This window comes from Oncorhynchus mykiss, chromosome 30 (genome assembly GCF_057628025.1).
Source record: "Oncorhynchus mykiss isolate SJ-2025 chromosome 30, ASM5762802v1, whole genome shotgun sequence".
In the NCBI taxonomy this organism is placed as follows: Eukaryota; Metazoa; Chordata; class Actinopteri; order Salmoniformes; family Salmonidae; genus Oncorhynchus; species Oncorhynchus mykiss.
This window is the reverse complement of record NC_143051.1, coordinates 6,936,447-6,960,876: the sequence shown is the minus strand read 5'-3', so window position 1 is coordinate 6,960,876 and position 24,430 is coordinate 6,936,447. Positions and strand designations below refer to the sequence as shown.

Here is a 24,430-nt window from a genome sequence, read left to right as displayed (position 1 = left end):
GGTAGGGAGGAAGTCAGGGGGAGGGCAGGAGAGAAAGGAGGTAGGGAGGAAGTCAGGGGGAGAGCAGTAGAGAAAGGGATGGAGTCAGGAGGAAGCAGGAGAGAAAGGGATGGAGGTAGGGAGGGAGTCTGGGGAGAGCAGGAGAGAAAGGGATGGAGACAGGGGAGAAAGGAGGTAGGGAGAGAGTACGAGAGACAGGAGAGAAAGGGATGGAGTCGGGAGAACGTAGGTAGGGAGAGAGTCTGGAGAGCAGGAGAGAAAGGGATGGAGACAGGGGAGAAAGGAGGCAGGGAGTCTGGGGAGAACAGGAGAGAAAGGAGGAAGGGAGAGAGTACTAGAGACAGGAGAGAAAGGGGGGGGGAGTCAGAGGAGAACAGGAGAGAAAGGAGGAAGGGAGAGAGTAGGAGAGACAGGAGAGGGGGGGGGGGGTCAGCAGTGGAGCCAGAGAGGTAGAGAGCAAATGCTGGTAATCTATCTCCCTCACACACACATCCCTCACAGCCAGATCTCACAGCATTATCAGACTTGGACATTGAGCAAGCCAACATTTGTTGCGAAAGCGTTGCACATTTGAGCGGAAAAAGGACATGCAAATGCATTTCACATTAGCATTTCATATCTTTAGGGCAACATAGGCTGGGTTATGCCAGGGATTGTCTGTTGTACGTGCGCGCGTGTGTGTGTGTGATATTCGGTGTGTGAACGACGTGGCGAGCAGCAGAGGACTCGAGCAGAACAGAAACAGGATTCACTCTTAGGGCGTCTTGATTTCACAAGCACATAGCATAATTTACCCTGATATTTAAAACCATAAAGACAAAACAGACATGGACACAGGCCGTATCTGTTAAAGAGTATATTTAACAATTAATGTGTTTATGGGGGGGGGGGGATAAGAACCAATTAAAGGGACATTTAAACCAATTTCACAGCTGGTTACAGCCTGAGTGGTCATTGCCATAGTACATTTCCATAACAGTGAAGTTTCACTGTAAAAGGTCTTGGAAACTGTTCACGTTACACAACAATATAAAAGTGATTCATATCAACAACAAAAAAAGTGCCTAGCAGTGAATAAGCAGTACGGTATCAAAACACCGCAGTCAAACATAGACATCACAAGCATAGCTTCACAGTAAAGTGTAATAGCTTCATAGTAGTGTCATAGCTTCATAGTAAAGTGTAATAGCTTCACAGTAAAGTGACATAGCTTCATAGTAGTGTCATAGCTTCACAGTAGTGTCATAGCTTCACAGTAAAGTGTAATAGCTTCACAGTAAAGTGACATAGCTTCACAGTAAAGTGTCATAGCTTCACAGTAGTGTCATAGCTTCACAGTAAAGTGTCATAGCTTCACAGTAAAGTGTCATAGCTTCACAGTAGTGTCATAGCTTCACAGTAAAGTGTCATAGCTTCACAGTAAAGTGTCATAGCTTCACAGTAGTGTCATAGCTTCACAGTAAAGTGTCATAGCTTCACGGCAGTGTCATAGCTTCACGGTAGTGTCATAGCTTCACAGTAGTGTCATAGCTTCACAGTAGTGTCATAGCTTCACAGTAGTGTCATAGCTTCACAGTAGTGTCATAGCTTCACAGTAGTGTCATAGCTTCACAGTAAAGTTTCATAGCTTCACATTCCAGAATCTTCTCCCCTCATTCAGATTCTAATACAGAGCCTCATAGAACCACCCCTCTTATTTTTCTAGCGGGGCCAAGGCTCCCTTCTCTCTCCTCTGTAGGCTATATCTGCTCTCTGGTCCTCTGGGCAGCCTGCCCTCCTTGCAGACTGCTCTACCCCAGTATTGGTGCCCTCTACTGGGTCAGTTCTTCACTGTGGAGCCTGACGGCGATCCAGTGCTCTGTCATGTAGAGCCCTGCTGCTCCTGTACCACCTCACTGCAGAGGGGAACAAAGAGAACACAACCAAACAATTATGTTAGCATTCATTCTTACAAGAACCAATCTACATTGATATATTCAACATGCCTCGAGGAAGGAGAACAAGAACCAATCTACATTAATATATTCAACATTCCACTCAAGTATTAGACTATTAGCTGACCAGGATCTTTATTGGCAGTATAAATGAGCATTGGATCAAGGCTAGAAGCCTTTATCTCTCCAAGAGGATGGTTGGTCATTCCTCCCCTCTACTTCAACAACAGCCTGGCTATACTAGGAAGGGCTGAAGAACAGCTTGTTTAAAATCACCACCCACCGCTAAGAAAAACTAGCTTCGCAACATAGTTCTGATGTTATTGTCACTTGAAATTTTTACTGCTTGTAGCCCTTTCCTGCAGGTTCAATTTCCTGTCACAATCCCCCAGGGCTCCATGGTTACTGTCCTGTCACAACCCCCCAGGGCTCCATGGTTACTGTCCTGTCACAACCCCCCAGGGCTCCATGGTTACTGTCCTATCACAACCCCCCAGGGCTCCATGGTTACTGTCCTGTCACAACCCCCCAGGGCTCCATGGTTACTGTCCTGTCACAACCCCCCAGGGCTCCATGGTTACTGTCCTGTCACAACCCCCCAGGGCTCCATGGTTACGGTCCTGTCACAACCCCCCAGGGCTCCGTGGTTACTGTCCTGTCACAACCCCCCAGGGCTCCGTGGTTACTGTCCTGTCACAACCCCCCAGGGCTCTGTGGTTACTGTCCTGTCACAACCCCCCAGGGCTCCATGGTTACTGTCCTGTCACAACCCCCCAGGGCTCCGTGGTTACTGTCCTGTCACAACCCCCCAGGGCTCCGTGGTTACTGTCCTGTCACAACCCCCCAGGGCTCCATGGTTACTATCCTGTCACAACCCCTCTGGGCTCCATGGTTACGGTCCTGTCACAACCTCACAACTCTAGAATCTGTACATTCTCATTAGTCCTGTTCCCAAGGTAACAGCTGACACCAACTGAGCATACTCATTGACTGGGACTGGCTAGTGGAGAACAGCTATTGGGGAAAGGGTCTATGAAAAAGCAGGTCTGCGTCCCAAATGGCCCCATTTTCCCTTTATATTGCACGACATAGGGAATAGGGTGGGACGCAGATCAAGTCCTGTTATCACTGCAGCATGATCCTTGGCTCTCCAGGGTGGTGCTACGAAATGTACCAAAAGCCCCAACTATAGTACAAGTGTAACACGCTAACTTGGCTGTGAAGGCTTGGAACCTAACCTCCACAAGAGCCTTATAAAAGAGAGACTTACAGGTGCGGACAGCGCCCAGTGTTGCGGACAGCGCCCAGGGTTGCGGACAGCGCCCAGGGTTGCGGACAGCGCCCAGTGTTGCGGACAGCGCCCAGTGTTGCGGACAGCGCCCAGTGTTGCGGACAGCGCCCAGGGTTGCGGACAGCGCCCAGTGTTGCGGACAGCGCCCAGTGTTGCGGACAGCGCCCAGTGTTGCGGACAGCGCCCAGTGTTGCGGACAGCGCCCAGTGTTGCGGACAGCGCCCAGTGTTGCGGACAGCGCCCAGTGTTGCGGACAGCGCCCAGTGTTGCGGACAGCGCCCAGTGTTGCGGACAGCGCCCAGTGTTGCGGACAGCGCCCAGTGTTGCGGACAGCGCCCAGTGTTGCGGACAGCGCCCAGTGTTGCGGACAGCGCCCAGTGTTGCGGACAGCGCCCAGTGTTGCGGACAGCGCCCAGTGTTGCGGACAGCGCACAGTGTTGCGGACAGCGCACAGTGTTGCGGACAGCGCCCAGTGTTGCGGACAGCGCCCAGTGTTGCGGACAGCGCCCAGGGTTCCGGACAGCGCGTAGGGTTCCGGACAGCGCGTAGGGTTCCGGACAGCGCGTAGGGTTCCGGACAGCGCGTAGGGTTCCGGACAGCGCGTAGGGTTCTAGAAAGCATGTAGGGTTCTAGAAGTAACATGTTTTGGTTTATCAGCCACACACACTCCTGGAATGTGGAGTTTCAGTATCAGTATAGCTGACATTATGGCTATAAATCTGGACCTGTATTCATAGTGTCTCAGAGCAGGAGTGCTGATCTAGGGGATCAGGTCCTTCCTGTCCATATTACTTAAGTATTCAGACCCTTTGCTATGAGACTCAAAATGAAGCTCAGGTGCATCCTGTTTCCATTGATCATCCTTGAGATGTTTCTACAACTTGATTGGAGTCCACCTGTGGTAAATTCAATTGATTGGACATGAATTGGAAAGGCACAAAACTGTCAATATAAAAAGGTCCCACTGTTGACAGTGCATGTCAAAGCAAAAACCAAGCCACGAGGTCGAAGGAGTTGTCCTTAGAGCTCCGAGACAGGATTGTGTCGAGGCACAGATCTGGGGAAGGATACCAAAACATTTCTGCAGCATCGAAGGTCCTCAAGAACACAATGGCCTCCATCATTCTTAAAACGGAAGAAGTTTGGAACCACCAAGACTCGTCCTAGATCTGGCCGCCCGGCCAAACTGACCAATCAGGGGAGAAGGGCCTTGGTCAGGGAGGTGACCAAGAACCCGATGGTCACTTTGAGCAAAGTACAGAGAGATCCTTGATGAAAACCTGCTCCAGAGCACTCAAAACCTAGGAAGGTGAACCTTCGCCCCAGTCTAACAGGACAACGACCTCAAGCATACAGCCAAAACAACACAGGAGTGGCTTCGGGACAAGTCTGAATGTTCTTGTGTGACCCAGCCAGAGCCCGGACTTGAACCTGTCCAAACATCTCTGGAGAGACCTGAAAATAGCTGTACAGCGACGCTCCCCATCCAACTTCACAGAGCTTGAGAGGATCTGCAGAGAAGAATGAGAGAAACTCACCAAATACAGGTGTGCCAAGCTTGTAGCATCATACCCAAGAAGAATTGATGCTGTAATCATTGACAAAGGTGCTTCAACAAAGAACTGAGTAAAACATCTCTGTTTTAGGGTCTGAATACTTATGTTTTTTTATACGTCTAAAAAACAGTTTTTGCTTTGTCATTACGGGGTATTGTTTGTAGATTGTGGGGGAAAAAAAACAATTTGATCAATTTTAGAATAAATTTGGAAAAAAGTCAAGGGGTCTGAATACTTTCCAAATGCATTGTAGGAGCATTGTTACATCTCCGAGCTGTTTCCCAAAACCATTTTTATTCAACGTTGCACTTGAAAACGCTTGCAATCTAACGCCTGCCTCAGATCCCTCGTAGATCAGCAAAATACGCCGTTAGATGCTTCCCCCCCCCACCCCACATCACTAGTCATTAGGGAGGGGGAGGGGGGGGGGTTCTAAACTGACATTCGGAATTGTTTTAAGAAGGGTATTATGACTCATAAGTCATATACAGTGCCTTGCGAAAGTATCCGGCCCCCTTGAACTTTGCGATCTTTTGCCACATTTCAGGCTTCAAACAAAGATATAAAACTGTATTTTTTGGTGAAGAATCAACAACAAGTGGGACACAATCATGAAGTGGAATGACATTTATTGGATATTTCAAACTTTTTTAACAAATCAAAAACTGAAAAATTGGGCGTGCAAAATTATTCAGCCCCCTTAAGTTAATACTTTGTAGCGCCACCTTTTGCTGCGATTACAGCTGTAAGCCGCTTGGGGTATGTCTCTATCAGTTTTGCACATCGAGAGACTGACATTTTTTCCCATTCCTCCTTGCAAAACAGCTCGAGCTCAGTGAGGTTGGATGGAGAGCATTTGTGAACAGCAGTTTTCAGTTCTTTCCACAGATTCTCGATTGGATTCAGGTCTGGACTTTGACTTGGCCATTCTAACACCTGGATATGTTTATTTCTGAACCATTCCATTGTAGATTTTGCTTTAGGTTTTGGATCATTGTCTTGTTGGAAGACAAATCTCTGTCCCTGTCTCAGGTCTTTTGCAGACTCCATCAGGTTTTCTTCCAGAATGGTCCTGTATTTGGCTCCATCCATCTTCCCATTAATTTTAACCATCTTCCCTGTCCCTGCTGAAGAAAAGCAGGCCCAAACCATGATGCTGCCACCACCATGTTTGACAGTGGGGATGGTGTGTTCAGCTGTGTTGCTTTTACGCCAAACATAACGTTTTGCATTGTTGCCAAAAAGTTCAATTTTGGTTTCATCTGACCAGAGCACCTTCTTCCACATGTTTGGTGTGTCTCCCAGGTGGCTTGTGGCAAACTTTAAACAACACTTTTTATGGATATCTTTAAGAAATGGCTTTCTTCTTGCCACTCTTCCATAAAGGCCCGCTTTGTGCAATATACGACTGATTGTTGTCCTATGGACAGAGTCTCCCACCTCAGCTCTAGATCTCTGCAGTTCATCCAGAGTGATCATGGGCCTCTTGGCTGCATCTCTGATCAGTCTTCTCCTTGTATGAGCTGAAAGTTTAGAGGGACGGCCAGGTCTTGGTAGATTTGCATTGGTCTGATACTCCTTCCATTTCAATATTATCGCTTGCACAGTGCTCCTTGGGATGTTTAAAGCTTGGGAAATCTTTTTGTATCCAAATACGGCTTTAAACTTCTTCACAACAGTATCTCGGACCTGCCTGGTGTGTTCCTTGTTCTTCATGATGCTCTCTGCGCTTTTAACGGACCTCTTAGACTATCACAGTGCAGGTGCATTTATACGGAGACTTGATTACACACAGGTGGATTGTATTTATCATCATTAGTCATTTAGGTCAACATTGGATCATTCAGAGATCCTCACTGAACTTCTGGAGAGAGTTTGCTGCACTGAAAGTAAAGGGGCTGAATAATTTTGCACGCCCAATTTTTCAGTTTTTGATTTGTTAAAAAAGTTTGAAATATCCAATAAATGTCGTTCCACTTCATGATTGTGTCCCACTTGTTGTTGATTCTTCACAAAAAAATAAAGTTTTATATGTTTATGTTTGAAGCCTGAAATGTGGCAAAAGGTCGCAAAGTTCAAGGGGGCCGAATACTTTCGCAAGGCACTGTAACATAGCAGTCAAAACAGGGAAAATGGTTCCAATAGTTTCTCCACCATTCATTGTTCCCCATGGGTGATTTTAGAAACACTTCAAATATGGGCTGTGTTTTCGCGTAGGCTTACCCTGGTGTGACATTCTGATAACCATGTTAAAAAAACTCTCTCGGACAAGGAGACCTTTTTCAATCACATAGAACTCAATGGATTGAACATAACATGTATTTATATTTTTCTACTTGTAAGCTACCATCTGAAAATTGTCTCAATATATTTACCGATGTGTAAAGTGTGCCAAATCTGAGATTAGTGCATTGTAGGGCACAAGCATTAGAATAAGCCGCCTCAATATTTGTTAGCCGTAGGTGGTAATACCTCTCTAGGAGCTCATGTTGAAATAACTATAATGTTAAGGAAAGATTTGAACGGAGAAAACTGATCCAAGAGCACCCTTTCTGTCCAGCCTATCAGCTCCAACGATGTAATTAGCGACCGTTCTCTCCGCAAGGTGTTTTGGGAAACGAATGTTACATCTTCAGCCGTTGCAGGAAAGATGCATCGTTAAAAAAACACTTGTTTTAAATTCAAATTAAAAGTTTTAAATAAGCTTAAATTCCATCGATATCGAGAAACCAGACACTGGCAAAATAGGTTGACAAAAACCCATTAGCGAAACAAATGCCTACCTGAGGTATGTATGGTATCATCTCTCCAGTAAGCCGACCTCTGATTGGTTCTCTCTCTCTCTCCAGTAAGCCACCCTCTGATTGGTCCATGACTGACTAATAGTTGGACCTGAGGGGAAGAGACACACTAAATCCATAACCAATGGGAAAACACTAGTGGACAGTTCAAGTTGAAATCATGCAAAATGGACAGAGTAGTTGTAGTCGTGCAACTCAAGCTTTAGTCCATTACGTTCTACAAAATATGTAAAACGTGTTACAGTATATGCAATGTTTACACAAATATCGCAAAGAAAAAGCAGCTCAACTGGTTTCAGAAGATATTGATAAAGATTCGGCTTTGCAGATTTTCATTTTAGCAAGAGTTAACATTATTAACACTATTGTAGGATATTTTGTTAGTACACAGAATATTTATTTTTAGTAAATCTACAACTACAATAATATTGGAAGTTACTTTTACTTTAGATTTTTTGTTGTTGTTGTTGTTGACATGACTAGAATTCTTCTTTTACTAAATTGCACGCATTTACCAGCAGCTTAATTCAATGTATAAACACACTATCAAAAATGACACATTTTAGGGGGTTAAGGTTACCTTTATAGTGGAACGATTACGGTTTAAACCATCCTCTCCATTGCACTGCCATTACTCTCTTTCCTAAAGAAGCCACCGCGTCGGCCACTACACATGACATGAACATCGAGGTCAAACCCTGAAACCTAAAAGACTTAAAATGGTCGGAGTCCAGTTAATTTACTAACAAGAGAGTCTAGCAATGCATTTCTCATTACCGTCTACGACCACAGGTAAGATGGATTGAAAAATTAGTTATACATACCCAAGGCATTCAATGCTTTAGAGCTAAAAAAAAAAACACATTAGGAAGCTATCCAGGTTATTTTAGAGCTCTTACCTCTGGCTCCTTTTTTAAAAAAAAGTATAGAAAGAGAGAGAAAGAATAAGTTGTGTTGCTTTTTAAATCAAATCAATCAAGACATCATTTAGTATACGTTAAGGGGCTTCAGATTACAATACAAATCATTTAAATTAAAAAAAAATAAAAGTTTTTTTTTTTTGTAGAGAAATACAAATAACAACACCTCTAACTACCAGGCTGTTAAAGGTTATTTAAAAAGATTCAAGAAATAAACCACGTTCCGGAAGTTTCATAGAAAAAAACAAACTAAATCTTTATTGACAAACTGCTACAAAACATCTTCTGGGCAGATGTAGTAGTACCTATTTAGACAAGCCTTACACATAGAGCATAATGCATTTTTAATGGAGAGGGTACATATACCAGTGGCAGAATAGTGGATACGTACAGTTTGGAGTTTTTATTTTTATTTTTTAAAGTATGTACAAAGACACCAGATTAATGAACTGCAGGATCCCTTCTCTGTGTAAAGAGAAAACCCATGTGGAGATTTTTGTCCCAATCCTTCATTGCGTCATTTTTTTTTTTTTACATGCAGTTTATAGACTCAGATTCAACCAATAAGATCCTGTAGTAGCACGTGTTGTTTTCCCTTTATCATCTAAGGCCATATTCTACTTCTAAGAAGTAGAACAACACAGAGCCATAATAAAAATGTACTTAAAAATGTTGAACAACTTTAATGAACAAATGAAGTATGTGAGGACAGTCCATCTCAACAGTGGTTATATAGGCCTATATTTCAAAACTCTAAATGTACAATGACAAAATATCATTTATATATAATCCCTGCTGCCTAAATCTAAATTGACAACTTTTAATTAAAATACTATTTAAAACAAATGGGAATTATAAATCAAGAATGAATAGATCGCTGCTAGAAATTCCATTAACATTTGTTTGTTTTTACTATTTCCTCTTGACTTGATTTTTACGTTTTTTTTGGTTTGGTCTATATTACATAACTGAAACAGCGTTGAATTTTTCTTTTACTCCGCTATATTAAAACAGAATTTTGAAATGTAGCCTAAATGGGAATCTGCAACTGTCCCTTAACAAAGTTTTTTTTTTTTAAACAAAATAATTAAAAAATGGTTTTCTTAAGATGCTAACAAGTGGATAAGCAGTCTCCAACTCCACTCGAAATGAGTTTAAATCCAAAATGTAAAAAGAAGAAAAAAAAAAAGTTTACGGTCAACAATGCAAAAAAAAAGCCAAGGGAGAGATAGGGTCAGAGATAAAAACAGATTAACTAAAACTTCAAACCAAACTAAAATACAGTTATATTCTCTAACCCATCTAAAAAAAAAAAAATGCTTTAGGGTTGCTCTGAATGAAATATCAAACCAGCTTCAATCAGTCAAGATCCTCATTTCCTGTTTGTAAAAGTCCATCGTAGTAGAAAATACCAAAACAAAAACAAAAACGGACAATTACTTTTGTCGAGGGTTGCTTAGAGCGAGAGCTGCCGTGGTAGACAGGTTGGTTGGTTGTCAGGGCAACTCGTTAGCGTTGGTCGCTAGGCGCTGTCATGGTGAGTTCAGTATTGTCTATAGGGGTGTTCTCGGTAAGGGCCCTTAGCCGCTCTGGAAGGTGGGGCCTTCCCCGCCGGTGCCGCTCTCTGGGCTCCGTTCCAGTCATCCTGGGCTAGAAGGGTGAACCAGACAGAACAGAGAGACAAAAACAGAAATGTCATTACAAAACGAGCTTGACTGTCACGTAGACATCTCCAACTAAAACACGATTTCCTTCCGTTTCCCAAGCGCACTTCAACCAGGATGTATTGAACACGTGTTGTTGTCGGCATTATGCATGAAATTTACCGACTACAGAACCAAACCAAATGTTGGCACATGCTGAGAGCATATAATCAAGCGAGAAAACAGATTTCCCTCTCCATAAAGGGTGAGAGGTTCGGCTTGAGAGTGGAGTAGTGATGTCTTACCGTAGGGTTCATATGCCTCCTGTACCTCTCCATGTCCGTAGTCGTAGTACTCTGGCTCTCTAAGAGAAGAACAGAGGAGAAAGAACATTTCCAATAGCAGCACACCAAGCTAGCAGGCTAAACAAGCTAACCAGGTAGGTTGCTAACTAGCTTATCAAGCTAACCAGATATGCCGCTAACTAGCTTGCACAGCTAGCCAGAAACACAAGCTAGCCAGCAAACCAAGCAAACCAGCTGTCATCTTTGAGTTACATTTCATTCATAAAATCACTTAATATGTAAATAGAATAGCTTTAATAACAGATGTTAGCCAAGCGATAACCTAGTCACAGTTAGCTGAAACAGCAGCCCATATCTTCCTCCGATTAACACGTAGACTCAAAATAATCCAACCAAAGGGGTAGGACAGTTAATCCTATGAACTCAAAAATATAGCCTATTTCAGTCCCTACAGTCCCCATAACTCAATAATCCAGTTTGTAAGTAGGGTAAGTGCAACCGTGAAGAGCAAGGAGGTGAGAGAGCAAGACCATGCGCGAGTGTGTATGCGCTAGTGTGTGTGTGTTGTTTGTTGCCAATAGAGAGAGATGGGTGACTCACGCCTGTGGTTGACTGTAGTAATTGTCGTATGACTCGTACGCTGGCTCTGTGTAGCCCTCATCATAAGCCTAGTGAGAAGGGGAGAGCGAGACAGAGAGATGGAGAGAGAAAGAGACACAGAAAGAGTGGGAGGGGGGTCAGAAAGAGTAGCAGAGAGAGAGAGTAAAAATAAACATAAGGCCTTTATTTGACCATTGACCTGTGACCTGATGATGATGCAAGATGGCGCGGACAGGTGGGGCAGCTCTGCTTCTAGCTCCTAAGCAACTTTGCAGTATATATCTTTTTTTGTTTGTTATTTCTTACATTATTAGCACAATTTTTTTGGGGTGTTATTACATACAGTCTGAAATAACTTTTGGATATCAGAGCAGCAGTAACTCACCAGCATTTACGGCCGGGAATACGACTTTCCCGAATTTGTTCATACCCCCCAGGACAATTGAACTGATTCCAGAGGCTGATCCAAAACACAGCCGGTGGAGGTATTCGGAGTGGACTTCTAGTCCGACTCGGGAGGCGCGCACACCATCCACCGCTTCCGAGTATATTACTCGCTAATGTTCAGTCTATGGATAATAAAGTAGACGAGCTCAGGGCGCGGATCTCCTTCCAGAGAGACATCAGGGATAGTCAAACAGAAACATGGCTCTCTCTGGATATACTGTCTTTGTCCATACAGCCAGCTAGGTTCTCAGTATATCTTGCAGACAGAAATAAAGAACTCTCCGGGAGGAACAAAGGCGGGGATGTATGTTTCATGATTAACCACTCATGGTGTGATTGTGATAACATACAGAAACTCAAGTCATTTTGTTCACCCGACCTAGAATACCTCACAGTCAAATGCAGACCGTATTACCTCCCAAGAGAATTCTCTTCGGTTATAGTCACAGCCATGTATATCCCCCCTCAAGCTGATACCATGACGACCCTCAAAGAACTTCACTGGACTTTATGCAAACTAGAAACCACATATCCTGAGGCCGTATTTATAGTAGCTGGGGATTTTAACAAAGCAAATTTGAGGAAAACACTGCCAAGTTCTATCAACACATTGACTGTAGTACTCGCGCTGCTAAAACACTCGACCACTGCTACTCCAACTTCGGGGATGCAAAAAGGACCTCCCCACCCTCTCTTCAGCAAATCTGATCACAACTTAATTTTGCTCCTAGCTTCCTGTAGGCAGAAACTCAAAACAGCAAGTACCGGTGCTAAGGAATATTCAACGCTGTTCTGACCAATCGGAATCCACGCTTCAAGAGTGTTTTGAGCAAGCGGACTGGGATATGTTCCGGTCTAGCCTCTGAAAATAACATAGACAAATACATGGATACGGTGATGGAGTTTAATCAGTAATTGTATAGGAGATTATACCAACTGTGACTATTAAAACCTACCCTAACCAGAAACTGTGAATTGATGGCAGAATTTGCGCAAAACTGAAAGCTCGAACCACCGCATTTAACCATAGAAAGGTGACTGGGAATATGGCCGAATACAAACAGTGTAGTTATTCCCTCCGTAAGGCAATCCAACAGGCAAAACGTCAGCATAGAGATAAAGTGGACTTGCAATTCAACGGCTCAAACACGAAACGTATGTGGAAGGGTTTACAGACAATCACGGATTACAAAGGGAAAACCAGCCACGTCGCAGACACCGACTTCTTGCTTCCGGACGAGCTAAACACCTTCTTCTCTCGCTTTGAGGATAACGCGGTGCCACAGACGCAGCCCGCTACCAAGGACTATGGGCTCTCATTCTCCGTGGCCAACGTGAGTAAGACATTTAAGGGTGTTAACCCTTGCAAGGCTGCCGGCCCAGATGGTATCCCTAGCCACGTCCTCAGAGCATGCGCAGACCAGCTGGCTGGAGTGTTTAAGGACATATTCAATCTCTCCTAAGACCAGTATGCTGTCCCCACATGCTTTCAAGATGGCCACCATTGTTCTTGTACCCATGAAAGCAAAGGTATTTCAGAGGCTAGTTAAGGATCATATCACCTCCACCTTACCTGAAACCCTCAACCCACTTCAATTTGCTTACCGCCCCAATAGATCCACAGACGATGCAATCGCCATCACACTGCGCTATCCCATCTGGATAAGAGGAATATCTATGTAAGAATGCTGTTCATTGACCATAGTTCAGCATTCAACACCATAGTTCCCTCCAAGCTCATCATCGAGCTCAGGGCCCTGGGTCTGAACCCCGCCCTGTGCAACTGAGTCCTGTACTTCCTAACAGGCCACCCCCAGGTGGTGAAGGTAGGAAACAACACCTCCAATTCGCTGATCCTCAACACAGGGGCCCCCCAAGGGTGCATGCTCCCTGTTCACCCATGACTGGCCACGCATACCTCCAATTCAATCATCATGTTAGCAGATGACACTACAGTAGTAGGCTTGAGTGCCAACAATGACAAGACAGCCTACAGAGAGGAGGTGAGGGCTCTGGGAGTGTGGTGTCAGGAAAACAACCTCTCACTCAACGTCAACAAAACAAAGGAGATGATCGTGGACTTTGGCCCCTATCCACGTCGACTGGACCGTAGTGGAGAAGGCAGAAAGCTTCAAGTTCCTCGGCATACACATCACTGACAAACTGAAATGGTCCACCCACAGACAGTGTGGTGAAGAAGGCGCAACAGTGCCTCTTCAACCTCAGGAGGATGAAGAAATTTGGCTTGGCACCTAAAACCTTAAGAAAAAAAAAATAGAAGACCATCACGGACAACAACCACCTGAGCCACTGTCTGTTCACCGCATTATCATCCAGAAGGCGTGGTCAGTACAGGTGCATCAAAGCAGGGAACGAGAGACTGAAAAACAGTTTCTATCTCGAGCCATCAGACAGTTAAATAGCCATCACTACCTGGCTACCACCCAGTTACTCAACCCTGCACCTTAGAGGCTGCTGCTCCATATACAGACTAGAAATCATTGGCCACTTTAATAATTGAACACTTGTCACCTTAATAATGTTTGCATATATGCCACTACGACATTGCTCATCCTTAAATTCCTTAATTCCAATATTTATTTTTAGGGTGTGTGTATTATTGTGAATTGTTAGGTATTAATGTACTGTTGGAGCTAGAAACAGAAGCATTTTACTACACACGCAATAACATCTGCTAAACATGTGAATGTGACGAATAAAATGTGATTTGATTTCCATTCACCTGTAGATGAGAACTAGACTGTAAATAAACTGGCAAAGAAGAACTTCCACTAAGGGGCTCTGTTAGAGCTGGTTTTACTGCAATGTTGTGTACCTTGAGCGTACCCAGAGGTACTGAGCTGTCATTACCAAACCTTAACCCAGAGGTACTGTCATTACCAAACCTTAACCCAGAGGTACTGCCATTACCAAACCTTAACCCAGAGGAACTGTCAATACCAAACCTTAACCCAGAGGTACTGTCATTACCAAACCTTAACCCAGAGGTACTGAGCTGTCATTACCAAACCTTAACCCAGAGGTACTGAGCTGTCATTACCAAACCTTAACCCAGAGGTACTGAGCTGTCATTACCAAACCTTAACCCAGAGGTACTGAGCTGTCATTACCAAACCTTAACCCAGAGGTACTGAGCTGTCATTACCAAACCTTAACCCAGAGGAACTGAGCTGCCATTACCAAACCTTAACCCGGAGGTACTGAGCGGTCAATACCAAACCTTAACCCAGAGGTACTGAGGGTCATTACCAAACCTTAACCCAGAGGTACTGAGGGTCATTACCAAACCTTAACCCAGAGGTACTGAGCTGTCAATACCAAACCTTAACCCAGAGGTACTGAGCTGTCAATACCAAACTTTAACCCGGAGGAACTGAGCTGTCATTACCAAACCTTAACCCAGAGGTACTGAGCTGTCATTACCAAACCTTAACCCAGAGGTACTGAGCGGTCATTACCAAACCAGAGGTAGATAAAATAAACGTGAATCCAAATATAAAACAGGGTAGTTCTTTAAAATGCCACTGTACCGATGTCTTATAAAAAGCAAGGCTGTTGCTTCACTCGATTTGCTCTCTACAATAACACATTACTAGTCGACTCCCACTACTAGTACCGTCTTGACCTAGATCTGATCTCCCCTGATGAAATAGAGTTCAACTGACCTGGATAAGAGGGTTAACTAACCAGATTACCTTCGTACCTATTCATTATCGGCTTCAAAGCTTTCCACAATGAAGGTGTTCTCTGAATCCTAGCATGGTCATTGTTACAATGCATCTTAATAACTACAACATGATTGGTGGGCGAAAAAATAATCTACTAGCTAATAAAACATGTAAGAGATCTTACGACTCAAACGTCATTGAATAAATACATGTTTCATGTATGGAATGATAAAGGACTGAACAGTAATTTTAAAATGAATTGATATTTTAACTTACATATTCCTCATATTGTTCCGGTCCTGGGCCGTGTTGGTGCTGGTGGGGGGGTGGAGGGGGCATCCTCGGTGGTCCCCCAGGGGCAGGGGGTCTGGCTCGGGGTGTTGCTGCCCCTCGAGCGGGGGCAGCTGGAGGTCCCCCTCTTCCTGCCGGTGACCCCCTCACTACTCCAACTCTCGCTGGCCCTCCGCGGGGCGCACCTCCCCTTGTGACACCTCCACGTGGGAGCATACCTCTACCCCTGGAGATGGAGGAAGAGAAAATGAAGGAAAGAAGAGGACCAGACATAGATGGACCAGACAAATTCCCACCAGCCACCTTGATAAATGTCATCCTGAGTCAGTCAGTCAGTCAGTCAGTCTGTCTGTCTGTCTGGTTACCTGGAGGCCCCTGTTTGACCCGGTGGCCCTCCTCGGCCCCTGGGGCCCGGTGGTCCGCCTCTACCTCGTGGGGCCCCTGGCCCGTGCTCCTGGCCCCCGTTCAGATAACCCATCTCCATGAACTGTTCCTGACAGATGTCATCCATCATGTCCTGCACAGACAGAGAAAGAAGAAGGGAGCGAGAGAGAGAGAGGAAGAGGACAGACAGAAAGGAGGAGGGTTGGTAGTAAAGACGGAAGGAGGATAGGGAAGAGAGGGAAGAGAGGAAAGGTAATTACTAAGCCGCTCAATACAAACCATTCCTCTAATGACTAAAAGAGCGAGGCAGCAGGCAATAAACAGCATGTCTCATAAAGCCTTTCAAAACAGTTTGTGTGTCTCACGCAAAGTGTGTCAACGCAGCACCCCAGTCCCTACAAAGGCAAGGTAAAAGAACTAGTGAAAATGGACTCTAGTGGTAAATCTTCCACATATTCCTCTGTTTATTGGAGAGGTTTAAAAACAGATAAATAAATGATACATACCCCTGCAGTAGGGAACCTTTCACACACCAAGCATCAAAACATAGTCTTTCTCCAGAGAGTCATTTTGAGGGGGGGTTAGAACCACGGTCCCGATGTGGTGTCTCAAAGCACCGCCATCTTCATACTGTTCCCACTACTATGGGCCCAGGCTCAAACGTACTGCATGCATTATGTAAGGAATAGGGAGCCCTTTAGAGAGCCATGTTCTCCACTCATCTCTAGAGTGACAACACACAGAACACCACCATTTGTCTGATTATAGTATTAATCCATGGCCAAGGGCAACACGGCATTGCCTTGGTTTGTTTAACAATTTAGACAGTTAGTACATTGGATCATTTCTACCTAGGCTAACTAATTATTAAGACTAAACAGAGGGTTTTTGGAGGGGGCCAGGGACAGTGCCTTCCCCAGCTTAGAAAAAAATCAAACCACTTCAAACTAGACAAATGAAGCTCGCTAACCTAGAATAATTTTCAGAGGGATAATTAATGGGAGTAATACGGAGCACTCCAGTCCAATCTAAACAAGTCTGTCTGGGAAATCACACTGTTACACCAAACAAACAAGGCTAACCAACAGTACCAGTCAAAAGTTTGGACACACCTACTCGTTCAAGGGTTTTTCCTTTATTTTACACATTGTAGAATAATAATAATGAAGACATTAAAACTATGGAATCATTTATTTAGCGTGTTAAATAACAATATATTTTAGATTGTTCAAAGTAGCCATCCTTTACCTTGATGAAAGCTTTGCACACTCTTGGCATTCTCTCAACCACCATGACCTGGAAAGTTTTCCAACAGTCTTGAAGGAGTTCCCACATATGCTGAGCACTTGTCGGCTGCTTTTCCTTCACTCTGCAGTCCAACTCATCCCAAACCATCTCAATTGGGTTGAGGTCAGGTGATTGTTGAGGCCAGATCATCTGATGCAGCACTCCATCACTCCTTCTTGGTCAAATAGCCCTTACACAGCCTGGAGGGGTGTTGGGTCATTGTCCTGTTGAAAAACAAATGATAGTCCCACTAAGCGCAAATGAGATGGGATGGCGTATCGCTGCAGAATGCTTTGGTTGCCATGCTGATTACGTGTGCCTTGAATTATAAATAAAATCACTGACAGTGTCACCGGCAATGCAGCCCGACACCATCACGCCTCCTCCTCCATGCATCACGGTGGGAACCACACATGCAGAGATCATAATTTCACCTAATCTGCATCTCACAAAGACATGGCGGTTGGAACCAAAAATCTCAAATTTGGACTCATCAGACCAAAGGACAGATTTCCAGAAGTCCATTGCTCGTGTTTCTTGGTCCAAGTAAGTCTCTTCTTCTTATTGGTGTCCTTTAGTAGTGGTTTCTTTGCAGCAATTCAACCATGATTCACACAGTCTCCTCTTAACAGTTGATGTTGAGATGCGTCTGTTACTTGAACTGCGTGAAGCATTTATTTGCTGCAATTTCTGAGGCTGGTAACTCTAATGAACTCATCCTCTGCAGCAGAGGTACCTCTGTGTCTTCCTTTCCTGTGTCGGTCCTCATGAGAGCCAGTTTCATCATAGCGCTTGATGTTTTTTTGCGACTGCACTTGAAGAAACTTTAAAAGTTCTTGAAATTTTCCTGGATTGACTGACCTTCTACTCGTTAACTGACGTTAAAAGCTTTACAACAAAGCTTTCTTAGTATCCAGCAAGCTTTCTCTGCCCTTAACCTTTTTCTGAACACCTACAAAACAAAAGGTAATGTGGTTTGGTAAGAAGAATGCCCCTCTCCCCACCGGTGTGATAACTACCTTTGACGGTTTTGAGGTTGAAGTAGTCACCTCATAGTACTTGGGAGTATAGCTAGATGGTACACTGTCCTTCTCTCAGCACATATCAAAGCTGAAGGTAAGGTTAAATCTAGACTTGGTTTTCTCTACCGTAATCTCTCCTCTTTCACCCCAGCTGCCAAACAAACCCTGATTCAGATGACCATCCTACACATGGTAGATTATGGAGACATCATTTATAGATCTGCAGGTAAGGGTTCTCTAGAGCTGCTAGATGGTCTTTACCATTCGGCCATCAGACTTGCCACCAATGCTCCTTATAGGACACATCACTGCACTCTATACTACTATGTAAACTGGTAATTTTTGTAAACCTGTCGCAAGACCCACTTATTTATGCTTATTTATAAAACCCTCTTAGGCCTCACTACCCCCAATCTGAGATACCTACTGCAGCCCTCATCCGCAACATACAGCACCCATTCTGCCAGTCACATTCTGTTAAAGGTCCCCTGAGCACACACATCCCTGGGTTGCGCCTCTTTTCAGTTCGCTGCAGCTAGCGTCTGGAACGAGCTGCAAAAAAAACCTCAAACTAGACCGCTTCATCTCCATCTCTTCACTCAGACTCAATCATGGACACTCTTACTGACAGTTGTGGCTGCTTCGTGTGATGTATTGTTGTCTCTACCTTCTTGCCCTTTGAGCTGTTGTCTATGTCCAATAATGTGTGTACCATATTTTGTGCTGTCATGTGTTACTGCCATGCTATGTTGTCTTAGGTCTCGCTTTGTGTCGTGATGTGTGTTTTGTCCTCTGTTTTAATTTGATGTTGTATTTTTAATCCCCTGTCCCTGCAGGGGGCCTTCTGCCTTTTGGTAGGCCGTCAATGTAAATAAGAATTTGTTCTTAACTGACTTGCTTAGTTAAATAAAATATAAATAAAAACCTTAATGTCTTAAAGTAATTATGGGCTGTTGTTTCTCTTTGCTTATTTGAGCTGTTCTTGCCATAACATGGACTTGGTCTTTTACCAAGTAGGACGATCTTCTGTATACCACCCCTACCTTGTCACAACACAACTGATTGGCTCAAACGCATTGAGGAAATAAATTCCACAAATGAAATTAGCAAGGCACACCTGTTAATTGAAATACATTCCAGGTAACTACCTCATGAAGCTGGTTGAGAAAATGACAAGAGTGTGCAAAGCTGTCATCAAGGCAAAGGGTGGCTAATTTGAAGAATCTCAAATATATTTTGATTTGTTTAACACTTCTGGTTACTCCATGATTCTATAGGTGTTATTTCATTGTTGAATAATAGTGAAGACATCAAAACTATATATGTATATGTATAAACTAGTAAAAAAATAAAGAAAAACCCTGGAATGAGCAGGTGTCAAAACGTTTGACTGGTATTGTATATGATTTGTGCATCTTCTTTACAGAGAAATTAAGATATGCAATTACTGCATAGCTAGAATATCAATAACCAAACAACTTCTGTAGCATATAGGAATAACACCATAACAGTGTAATAAATTGTCATGACTGTCTTGTGAGGATCAGAATGGGTTAGATCAGCTTGGAAATGGATGACAGTAACCAGACCCTCTCTCACCCACAGAGGGGGGAGGAGGAGGGAGCTGCTGGAGGGGTTGACAGTTCACACCCTGTTGTAAATTACAGCAGAAGGGGACTCTTTCTCCCCCCTCCAGTATGAACAAAACAAATGTCTTTGTTAGCAGGCTTTTCCTGACAAAACTAACACGTTCAAAAGTGAATACTGGAACACTATTTCTAACATAAGAATGTGGGGAATGGTGAGTGGGGAGCTATAGAAAACTAATGTCATGTTGGTTTTTATTTTGTGATGTCATTAAAAATGGTATAAACAAAATACTGTAACTTGGAAAGAATATCCCCTTTATCTGTCATGTTTCCATCCAATACTATGTGCATATAATATGCCAAATGATTAATGTATTATTGTTAAGATAGGAATGTAATTGAAGGAGCCATAAGAGATAATTTGCTATCATATACCTTTGCATAGTAAGTAGCCAGGCCCCGAGTGAGGTCAGAGAGTGTGCCTGCCTGATGGAACCGTCCTTTTCGACCAGAGTGCATAAAAGGACTAGCTAAGAATTAACATACTAGACGAGAACATTGCCAGGTTGCAGCTGTGCGTGTAAAGTGGCCTGAATCCTGAACACGAATATCAACATGAGGTGTAGGAGAGAAGCTCATTTCCCAGACAATCACCAGTACGGCTGATTAGCTGTCCTAAGTCAGATATCAAGAAAAGTGATTTTAAGTGGTACCATACTACTACTTTTCAAACCATCCCATCCTACTACTATTCTCACATAACCGTATTCTCCAACTCGCATCACCGACGGGAACCGTCGACACGGCTGGCTAACCATTACCCTAGGAGCATCGTCCAGATTTAACAGCAGAACGAAGACGGGGAAAAGGAGGGGAACCCCGAAAGGCAAAAAACAAACACTCTTCCGAAGGAGGGCTGGTTCCGAGATAAACGGCCTAAATACATTTCTTACTTTTAATACTTTGACTGTTTTATGGATATGATAGGTAAGGACCTTTTGAGTTTAATTCGGGAGATGGTCACTCTTTAAAACAACCGCTCTCGTGGTGCCCCAAATTCCTAATGGGTTAATAATTACATGATCAATAAAAAAAAAAAAAAAAAAAAAAAAAAAAAAAAAAAAAAAAAAAAAAAAAAAAAAAAAAAAATCGGGTAACAATTATACACAGTTGATTCGATAAATAACCCTCATCAAATTAATGAAAGTAAAGTCACAACAAAATACTGCATAGCTACAGATATAGGATATTCATTTGACCAGTTTCTCACAGCAGGAAAATATTCCGTGGACCTTTTTGTAGGGGTTGATACATTTTTAGTTAGGGCAAATTAAGTCAGAAATGTTCAAGTGGAAATTACAAACTTTAGAAGCCTCGAATACACTACAAGTTCGCATTTCCTTCTGTACAGGACATTTCCTGCAACTACAGGTTGATCAAATTAATATCCTACATCTGTAGGATAACAATATTAAAACGAGTTCATCAGATTCCAGAATTCCAACCATAATTCTCCAGCTTCGAATCCTTCCAAAAGTATTAGAGGCAACATGGCAGTCCCCAATGCTACAGGAATGGGCCACCAGAATTGAGCTGGGGGACATTTTCTCAGAATGCTGTTACTCAAGGTCTCCACAGAAACAGATCTGGGATAACAGTAACCTCTATATGCAAAACGTTTCTAAGAATTTTTCTAAATATTAGGAGGTACCTTTTGTTTTGTAGTATCAGTGCTATGTTCTTGGCCTATGCCGAACAAACGCCTTCACAACCTGTATGTGTAACCTGTTCATTTCAATGAAACCTGGGAGTAAGCAACACAGCTTCGCGAGACGTTCGCACTGCACAGTGTAAAATTCCACTCTATTTTCAAGAAATCCGCTCATGCTGGCATAGCTACGGATCCAGAGAAGCAGTTAAAAAGACAACTATTTTCCAGATGCCCCAGTGTAACTCTGCAGTTAGAGGAGTGTCTCTGGGCAGCACTGCCCTCCTCTTCTAACACAGGAGGCTTACGGATATTTAGAGCCATATGGGGGCACCCTGCTGGCACGGTGAAAGTGACCCAATTCTTTTTAAGCTGATTGTTTAGAGGCTCAGACTCGCTGCCCCTATCAAGGCTGGTTATTCCAGGTGAGCAGACGCATCGTCGGATGACGTGGTGCTTGCTTTGTGTATCGTGTCAAACTGTTCAAACAAACCAATCAATAGCATTTGATAACTGTTAAGGGAACCAGAACCATTTCATCCAAATAATGAAAAAAAATATGCTATTTTCTTTATGTCTTGAAAAGCAGCCTGCACTTGCCTAAGAAAAATACTACAGGTTTTTTTGCAACTGATCATGACCTTGACAAGGTACACTGTTTCTTAAATGGTTCTTCCTCAGCTCTTCAGGTTCCCTGGAGAGCTCTTGCCAGATACAATAACCTTTGAGTGAAGTGTGGGGTTCTTGACATGGCATCAAATGGTTCTTCAGAATTCTACAAGGTTCTTGAAAATGTATGGAAGCCTGCAGCTGTGTCCCTTTCATACCAGCACACAGCAAATTGGGCAGTCTTAGCTAGTGTTGATTTTTCAGTGTAACGTTTCTAGTGTTGATTTTTCAGTGTAACGTTTCTAGTGTTGATTTTTCAGTGTAACGTTTCTAGTGTTGATTCAAGAGTTAAATCAGGTGGTGTAAAAAGAACCCCAGTGTTGGTGTTAATAACCAGAGTTTAACCACACATCATATTTCCCAGCATGCTCTATTGCAGGTTGATTTTTTTTTAGAAGTGTTTGTTTCAATATCTGTTTCTGCAGGTACATTGATTGATTAATTAATGTTATGCTTCACAAATATTTTTAATTTAATCTTTATTTAACTAGGCAAGTAAGTTAAGAACAAATTCTTATTTTACAATGGCAGCCTACCCCGGCCAAACCCTAACCCGGATGACGCTGGGCCAATTGTGTGCCGCCCTATGGGTCTCCCAATTACCGGCTGGAATCGAACCAAGGATCTGTAGTGACGCCTCTAGCACTGAGGTGTTTTAGACCGCTGCGCCACTTGAGAGCCCCTAAACATAAATTAAAGCATTTTTCTAAACTATTCCAATCTGTTACTTGGACTTATTGCACCCGTTGCTGAAATGCTAGTTCCAGTTTAAATGGTTTATGTAGTGTGATATTTTAAATCCTACCCTGGCAGTCATTCTGATTGCATGTTGCAGGTGAATAACAAATCCAAATGTTGGATATCCCCACACTCACTTCGCAAGCCAGTATAATGTGATTTGCAGTTTGATGCAGCCTGTAAACTAGGCCCTTAAAAAAGGGAGTAAACTAGGAGTTTCAGGCCACTGTATTAGGGTAAAACTAGGCCCTTAAAAAAGGGAGTAAACTAGGAGTTTCAGGCCACTGTATTAGGGTAAAACTAGGCCCTTAAAAAAGGGAGTAAACTAGGAGTTTCAGGCCACTGTATTAGGGTAAAACTAGGCCCTTAAAAAAGGGAGTAAACTAGGAGTTTCAGGATACTGTATTAGGGTAAAACTAGGCCCTTAAAAAAGGGAGTAAACTAGGAGTTTCAGGCCACTGTATTAGGGTAAAACTAGGCCCTTAAAAAAGGGAGTAAACTAGGAGTTTCAGGATACTGTATTAGGGTAAAACTAGGCCCTTAAAAAGGGAGTAAACTATGAGTTTCAGGCCACTGTATTAGGGTAAAACTAGGCCCTTAAAAAAGGGAGTAAACTAGGAGTTTCAGGATACTGTATTAGGGTAAAACTAGGCCCTTAAAAATGGGAGTAAACTATGAGTTTCAGGATACTGTATTAGGGTAAAACTAGGCCCTTAAAAAAGGGAGTAAACTAGGAGTTTCAGGCCACTGTATTAGGGTAAAACTAGGCCCTTAAAAAAGGGAGTAAACTAGGAGTTTCAGGATACTGTATTAGGGTAAAACTAGGCCCTTAAAAAAGGGAGTAAACTAGGAGTTTCAGGCCACTGTATTAGGGTAAAACTAGGCCCTTAAAAAAGGGAGTAAACTAGGAGTTTCAGGCCACTGTATTAGGGTAAAACTAGGCCCTTAAAAAAGGGAGTAAACTAGGAGTTTCAGGCCACTGTATTAGGGTAAAACTAGGCCCTTAAAAAAGGGAGTAAACTAGGAGTTTCAGGCCACTGTATTAGGGTAAAACTAGGCCCTTAAAAAAGGGAGTAAACTAGGAGTTTCAGGCCACTGTATTAGGGTAAAACTAGGCCCTTAAAAAAGGGAGTAAACTAGGAGTTTCAGGCCACTGTATTAGGGTAAAACTAGGCCCTTAAAAATGGGAGTAAACTAGGAGTTTCAGGATACTGTATTAGGGTAAAACTAGGCCCTTAAAAATGGGAGTAAACTAGGAGTTTCAGGCCACTGTATTAGGGTAAAACTAGGCCCTTAAAAATGGGAGTAAACTAGGAGTTTCAGGCCACTGTATTAGGGTAAAACTAGGCCCTTAAAAAAGGGAGTAAACTAGGAGTTTCAGGCCACTGTATTAGGGTAAAACTAGGCCCTTAAAAAAGGGAGTAAACTAGGAGTTTCAGGCCACTGTATTAGGGTAAAACTAGGCCCTTAAAAAAGGGAGTAAACTAGGAGTTTCAGGCCACTGTATTAGGGTAAAACTAGGCCCTTAAAAAAAGGCCTTGTGAAATATGGATTGT

The 24,430-nt window shown here is 43.3% G+C and overlaps 1 protein-coding gene across 6 annotated transcripts in view; it reads right to left on the bottom strand.

Moving 5' to 3' along the window:
* Window positions 1-843: 843 nt before the first annotated feature.
* The window catches only part of LOC110487852 (KH domain-containing, RNA-binding, signal transduction-associated protein 1), a 34,849-nt gene continuing 11,262 nt past the window's right edge, over window positions 844-24,430 (bottom strand). For 2 of the 6 annotated variants that reach the window (XM_090228558.1, XM_036970885.2), the window contains 5 exons: window positions 15,843-15,994; window positions 15,463-15,703; window positions 11,051-11,118; window positions 10,451-10,509; window positions 8,733-10,152 (listed from right to left, as the gene is read on the bottom strand). In XM_090228558.1, the coding sequence (XP_090084684.1) occupies window positions 10,046-10,152; window positions 10,451-10,509; window positions 11,051-11,118; window positions 15,463-15,703; window positions 15,843-15,994 (627 nt within the window). In that variant the 3' untranslated portion in view covers window positions 8,733-10,045. Of the gene's footprint in view, window positions 1,896-4,540; window positions 4,737-7,564; window positions 7,674-8,732; window positions 10,153-10,450; window positions 10,510-11,050; window positions 11,119-15,462; window positions 15,704-15,842; window positions 15,995-24,430 lie in introns of those variants that run through there. The other 4 variants (XM_090228559.1, XM_036970886.2, XR_005041290.2 and 1 more) reach the window with 3 other exon arrangements.